Here is a 6,358-nt window from a genome sequence, read left to right as displayed (position 1 = left end):
AAACACAATTATAAAACAAACTAGTAACATACCCGTGCGGACACGGGTATACAATTGAAAGTTGTGTGCATAGATAGCTTCTACCTTCTCCATCTCCAATTGAAAGTGACTAATTTTTTAACCTAGGGAACCGCATTTTTAACAGGTCTGGTGGGTTTAGCAAACCTATGTAGTATAGTTGACCTGGGGAACCACTTTTTTAACTATTAAAAGTGATTGATTTTTGTACTCTATTACACTCCAATATACTCTCTCCGTCTTATAATAAGTGTCTTATTTGAGCTTTTCACGGTTCTTAAGAAAATGATTAGATGTGTTGATTTTAATGATAAAAGTAATATCATTTACTAAAGTACCCTTATTTATTGTAGGTAGTGGAGTTGTTGAAAAACGTGAAAGTTAATATATAGGGGTAAAGTAGTGGAAAAAAATAATAAATATTGCATTGATATTGTAAAAAGACATTTATTTTGAGACAAAGAATAAATACAAATGAGACACTTATTATGAGATGGAGGGAGTACTTTTTCTATGCTTAAAACATGAAAGATGGACAATATGGCAATTGTACCATTCCAGCTTGTCTTCTTGACAATGACATGAATTTAATGTTATAGGGACTGTTGCAGGTAAAGTAAGCTAAAACTGCTTTTCATAGAACATCACTTGAGTGCATATGGTTCGCCACTTTGAATGTTGAGTTTGTTTCATTGTGATGTATTGTTAGTGATATTAAAATCACTCCATTTAAACGAATTCATATATTTATACTTATCATTTTTTTCATTGTGATGTTGCAGCAGTTGCTTTACTTTAGCTAAGTATTCAATTAGGATTCTTGTATTTTTTTTAGTTAAAATTAAAACAACATACGGCATGAAACGAAAGTATCTCAACTGCAGTTTTTAAATACATTAAACCAAATACATTTTTAATATAGTTTATAGTGTAAACCAACTGCATATATTATTTTTAATATAGTTAAACTATCTTCAGCTTACTTTTCCAAATATTTGTGTACTTTGATAAAGGGAAAGGATTTAACTAACAGCAACAAACTACATTCTGCAAGATGTTCTTCAAGTGGTAAATATATTGTCAATAGTCACATCGAGCTTAACTTAATTGGAAACATTGCATCACAAGAAATAACTTTTGATTTGTCCTTTACACCAACTATGTCAAGAAAATCCTTTGAATCTCTTTATTTGTCTTTGTAAAACAACTTTCGATCTTGATTATGTAATCCAATTGGTCCTGACAACATTTTCTTCAAATCCCCTTCAACACAAACCAATAAAACAAACTCAAAACACAGTCAATAAAGTAACATATAAAAAATATTCTGAGTCAAAAAATTTGAATTTGAATTAAAATTCTGGTCTCCATAATCATTTAAATATATAAAAATACTTTGAAAAGATGTGAAATGATTTACTAAATGTGGCAAAAAGAACTGCAAATATTCTTAAGTTCAGCTCATGTAAATTCAACTCAGTGCCAAAAAGAACTGCAAATATAACATTTTTTAGTTTGTTAACAGAATGAGGTAGGAGTATTGAAAATCAAAACTTATAGATGGTTGGCACAAACATGTCGATATATGCAATAGTTGAAGTATGATATATAAATATTCAGATTGAGGTGTGTTAGTGAGGGTCCAAAAAGGTTAAGATTAACTATGCTAAAGTAAATTAGAAGGACTTAGATATTTCAAGATTTGTGAACAAATGAATGGAGAAAGAACTTAATTGAAGTTTCAAAGAGTTCAAGTTTGTTCAACATAAGACCAAGTATAAAAAAGTTCAAGTTTGAGTGAAGAAAACCAAAATCACTTTAACAAAATCTAACTATGTTCATACTACAAAACATGAAACTAAAAAAGAACAAAAGGAGTAAAGGTTGAATGAAGTTACTTACAACCCAATAATGGTGGTCACTTATATTTCATCCATTAGTGTACACAATGAAGCCATCTAAAGGATCTTTTCTTCTTGTTCTATCTGCAGCTAAGGGAAGTGGTGAGTTTCCATATGATTTTGGTTCTTGTTCAGGTTCGGCAACAATTGCATCATATTGAGAAAATGTTAGAGAGTTTGCATCATTCTGTTGACCTGGAAAAGAAAAGGTAAGGAAAAAATCAAAAAGTTTGTTGTGAAGCCATGTCCAAAATCACTTCCTGTTCAGTGGATGTACTATGTTAGATGAAGTTTTTAGAGCATGATAGTATATATAGCTTCAAATATATCTATGTTCAACACTTGAGCCTGCATTAATATCCAAATAAACTATCAGACTGAAGTACATTTAAATTAAAATGAATATAAACAACAGCCAGAAAAAATGCAGTTGTGCTTTCTCGGCCCCATATGGAGATTGCTGCACCAAAGGAAATTGATCTGAACAGGGTGATTGAATTGTCAATGACATATTATTGGTTGTATTATCTGTTGTCAAATGTCAAATTCAAATGCATGAGTGCCATGTTAATAATATATAGCAATTACACTAACAACCTTAAATGTATTGGACTTATCACTTTTAACAGGAACCTACAAAAGTGGTTAATATATTTAACACAAATAAATACCAATGATGGAAAGGCTTTACCGAAAGTAAGGGCTTCCAGTCTGCTTTATCTATGAAGTTTGTTCCAAACACCAGTGATTGCAATCTATGAAGTTTGTTCCAAACACCAGTGATTGCAATCTATGAAGTTAAAAAACATGAATGAGTTATCTTTTAATTTGCTTTTTCTTTATATCAATTTTCAACCCTACATCTATAATATTTTCACAAACTAAATTTGTAGAGCCAAAGATGGAGAAATTTCACAGTAGAGCCAAAGACAGCTACAAAAATGGAAGAACAATTAAATAATAAAATAGAAAAATAAAAATAAAAAATAAAAAATTGAAAAATCAGTAAGGTATGTGATGACATACCCTAAAATCAACAATAAGAAGAGATTGAAAAATCGAAACTCATGTAATTTGTTTGTTGTTGCAAGATCTGAGCGTTTTCTTCTTTCAAATACTCTGCATCACACAAAGAAACAACAAAAATGAACAAAAAACGATGCAAAATGTAAAAACGAAATCAAGTCGTTACAAACCATGATAGAAACATACCACCATGATAGAAACATACCTTATAGCTTGCAAGGGATACGATTCACAGAGATTCACGGTGGTCAGAAATAAGCAATAAGACATGTTTTTTTATGACAAACCCTAAAATTGAAAATCAAAACAAAGAGGATTAGAAGCATAATCGCGTAGAATCTGAAAGTGGTGGTTGTCGTTTGGTCCCGCGCCGCGCGGTGGAGTGACTGGTGCTTCATATTTTAATGGCCACCAGAAAGAGAAATGGCGTCGGCGGATGTGTGGTGGCTGTAAACAGGCGGTGGTTCAAGGGTTTGAAGGATTTGTACAGAAAACGGATTCAAAAGGGTTTTTTAGAGAGAGAGAGAGAGAGTGCTGCTTAGAGAGTGAGCTTCGCGAGAGAGAGTTCAGCTTAGAGAGTGAGATTCGTGAGAGAGAGAGAGAGAGAGAGAGAGAGAGAGAGAGAGAGATATCAAAAGGAAGTTTGTCAAAGTACTCTAACTTTGGGTTGCTGACAAAACAAAAAATAGGTAAAAGTGTTGAAAAATCTATTGGGTAATAGATGTGGCAAGGTGAAAAATATTGTGGAAGGTGAAATAAATCAAGGTTTATGAAAAGACAAAATTATCCTTTTTGCAGTGTCTTTTAACTTTTAAAAGGGTCTGGCCTTTTTTTAATATAATAGTGGCTACATAGTTGATTGAAGTAGATGCAAAGTACAAAAGTATTTATTTATTCACATAAAATGAAACACAACTCGGTACAAAGTACAAAGTTATTTATTTTCTTACTATATTCTCCACAACAACTACTACCACTTTACATTCTAGAAAGGTTTTGGAAGCTTAACCTCTCCCTTACGAGAAAGAGGAATGGTGAAGTTACCAACAACAGGAAGGTCAATAACAAGACCCAGATCTAACTGATAGTCAATATCCCAATCAGCTCCAATATCCTTCGCCAAACTCATCAATATACTATACGGCACCTTTACAGGCACATCCACCATTGTTGTATCCTTCGCTTTCAACGACCCTGGATCTGGTATTCTCCCTGATGCTATCTCCCTTTCACCACCAAACACAAAAACATTACCTCAAAAACATACATAAAACAAGAAACTATGAAAGGAATGAACTGAGTATTACTACTAGTACTACCTAGTGGCGCTTTTGAATGAGTAGTTGATCTCGCAAATAGGGAGTGGATGTGAATATGGATTACGAACAGCGACTTTGGCCAAGTACTCCACATTGTTCATGGTCACGCGCGTGAAGTCGACGTCGCTGAGACTTGCTTCAGGCTTGGCTACATCGCTGATTTTATCAGAGACGAAGTCCTTGGCTTTATTAATTAACTGAGACATTTTCAAATAATGTAGTAAACACACGTGACTTAGTTGAGTATGAATAAGAAGGAAGACATGGATTTTATAGTGATGGAGACTTTGTCCTTTGTGTGAAGCTTGTCATTATAAGAGGTTGCTCCTCTTGATACATGTGTTTGATATATGTCGTCGTCTTGCTTATCTCTTCTGACACGTGACGTATTGTATAGCGGCTGGAAGGATTTAGATACTACTAGGAGGAATGGAATATCAGTTACAATTAGAAGGCGGTGCCTTGGAAGTATGACTATGGAATGTACCGGTTAAATACGTATCTATCCCTAGTGTAAATCTAGTTAAAATTATTTATAGAAAAGTGTTTTGACACTTCTCTCTTTTTCTCATTTATTAGATGTTATAATCAAATTCTCTTGTGAAAAAAGTCATTTTTAAATGATATATCAACGTAATTCTGGAAGAATAGAGTTGTAAAATTCACGAAAGAAATGTTATTTTTACACCTAAGTTGAATATCATCAATTTAGGAATGAAATATGTGGTTAGAAGATAAACTCGATAAAAGTTTTGGTCGAAGATTGTGTGATCAGTTCTTACAAAATTTATCCTAATTAATTAAACAAAATGCTGGTAGATAATGCTTGTAGATGATTTAAAGTCTTATTCTGTAAAATGTATTATCTATTTTTTTTTTCTGTTTGAGCTTTGGCCCTCAATTTCAACGAGGAAAAGAAAACCTTACACGTTAATTCGCATTTCACACTTTTAAACGTTTACTTTAAATTTCAATCTCTTAAACTCAATTATGTTTTTATATTTAAGTAATTTAATGCAAATAAACTACCCATTCAAACCTTTGTTTAAAAGAATTTCATATGTAAAACAAAAATTCAATTAAGAGATAATTTTCAGTTTTAAAATTATCTTGTGTACACGTGAATTTATCTATTTACTTGGTGAGTGACACATGTAATCATGCTCCTTAATAATCATATTCCTTAAATATCCATAATATTTTCATTCTATATTTGAAACACTCATAATTGATTAAAATTAACTTTTACACGTTTAATTATTATCGAATAAAACTGATTTTGTTCAATCTCAACTCAAGTACTTATTTAGATCTAATACATATAATAATCAATGACTTATTAGGTATGGCATATCCTAGACCCTACACACAAATAAGGGAAATACATGTCCACTTAGCAAGTAGAAACTATCGCACATGTTAGAAAGGTTTTGGAAGCTTAACCTCTCCCTTACGAGAAAGAGGAATGGTGAAATTACCAACAACAGGAAGATCAATAACAAGACCTACATCCAACTGATAGTCAATATCCCAATCAGCTCCAATGTCCTTTGCCAAGCTCATCAATATATTATACGGCACCTTCACATGCACATCCACCATTGTTGTATCCTTTGCCTTCAATGACCCTGGATCTGGTATTCTCCCTGATACTATCTCCCTTTCACCAACCAACACAAAAAACATTAGGTCAAAAACATATATAGAAGAAAACCCTAGAAATGTAATGAATTGCGTAGCAGTATAGAACTACCTAGTGTCGCTTTTGAATGAGTAATTGACCTCACAGATGGGAAGAGAATGTGAGTATGGATTATGAACGGAGACTTTGGCCAAATACTCTACGCTGCTCATGGTGACGCGCTTAAATTCGACGTTGGCGACACTCGCTTCAGGCTTGGCCACGCCGTGGAATTTGTCAGATACGAAGTTCTTGACTTTGTTCACCAAGTGCGACATTTTGAAATACCTACGGATTCTTCAGCGAAAATGGACGTAACTTAGTTGAGTAAGAATAAGAAGGAAGACATGGACTTTATAGTGACGGAGCATGTGTCGTTGGTATGAAGCTTGTCACCCACAGTATCTTGACAT

The 6,358-nt window shown here is 33.2% G+C and overlaps 2 protein-coding genes and 1 long non-coding RNA gene across 3 annotated transcripts; all 3 read right to left on the bottom strand.

Moving 5' to 3' along the window:
* Positions 1 to 1,001: 1,001 nt before the first annotated feature.
* LOC131627488 (uncharacterized) lies at positions 1,002 to 2,935 on the bottom strand. The gene is made up of 2 exons (XR_009291483.1): positions 1,921 to 2,935; positions 1,002 to 1,281 (listed from the first exon to the last, which is right to left on the bottom strand). It is a non-coding gene; the product is annotated as an uncharacterized LOC131627488 (long non-coding RNA).
* An 879-nt stretch (positions 2,936 to 3,814) lies between these two features.
* On the bottom strand, positions 3,815 to 4,515 carry LOC131627487 (desiccation protectant protein Lea14 homolog). Its single transcript, XM_058898340.1, has 2 exons — positions 4,265 to 4,515; positions 3,815 to 4,171 (listed from the first exon to the last, which is right to left on the bottom strand). Exons 1-2 carry the CDS (start codon positions 4,468 to 4,470, stop codon positions 3,931 to 3,933), a joined length of 447 nt encoding a protein of 148 aa, XP_058754323.1. The 5' UTR covers positions 4,471 to 4,515; the 3' UTR covers positions 3,815 to 3,930.
* Positions 4,516 to 5,452: 937 nt separating this feature from the next.
* On the bottom strand, positions 5,453 to 6,358 carry LOC131627456 (desiccation protectant protein Lea14 homolog). The gene is made up of 2 exons (XM_058898311.1): positions 6,018 to 6,358; positions 5,453 to 5,924 (listed from the first exon to the last, which is right to left on the bottom strand). The coding sequence occupies exons 1-2, from the start codon at positions 6,221 to 6,223 to the stop codon at positions 5,684 to 5,686; spliced, it is 447 nt and encodes a 148-aa protein (XP_058754294.1). The 5' UTR covers positions 6,224 to 6,358; the 3' UTR covers positions 5,453 to 5,683.

Source organism: Vicia villosa, unplaced genomic scaffold (assembly GCF_029867415.1).
Source record: "Vicia villosa cultivar HV-30 ecotype Madison, WI unplaced genomic scaffold, Vvil1.0 ctg.000364F_1_1, whole genome shotgun sequence".
In the NCBI taxonomy this organism is placed as follows: domain Eukaryota; kingdom Viridiplantae; phylum Streptophyta; class Magnoliopsida; order Fabales; family Fabaceae; genus Vicia; species Vicia villosa.
Note: the sequence above shows the minus strand (reverse complement) of the source record. Positions and strands in the feature narration are given on the sequence as shown.

Bases quoted from the DNA above. Each gene is read 5' to 3' on its own strand.
- LOC131627456 (XM_058898311.1), bottom strand. From the start codon at position 6,223: ATGTCGCACTTGGTGAACAAAGTCAAGAACTTCGTATCTGACAAATTC. The intron at 5,925-6,017 runs GTAGTTCTATAC...GGTTGGTGAAAG, and splicing joins TCATTCAAAAGCGACACTAG to GGAGATAGTATCAGGGAGAA.
- LOC131627487 (XM_058898340.1), bottom strand. From the start codon at position 4,470: ATGTCTCAGTTAATTAATAAAGCCAAGGACTTCGTCTCTGATAAAATC. The intron at 4,172-4,264 runs GTAGTACTAGTA...TGGTGGTGAAAG, and splicing joins TCATTCAAAAGCGCCACTAG to GGAGATAGCATCAGGGAGAA.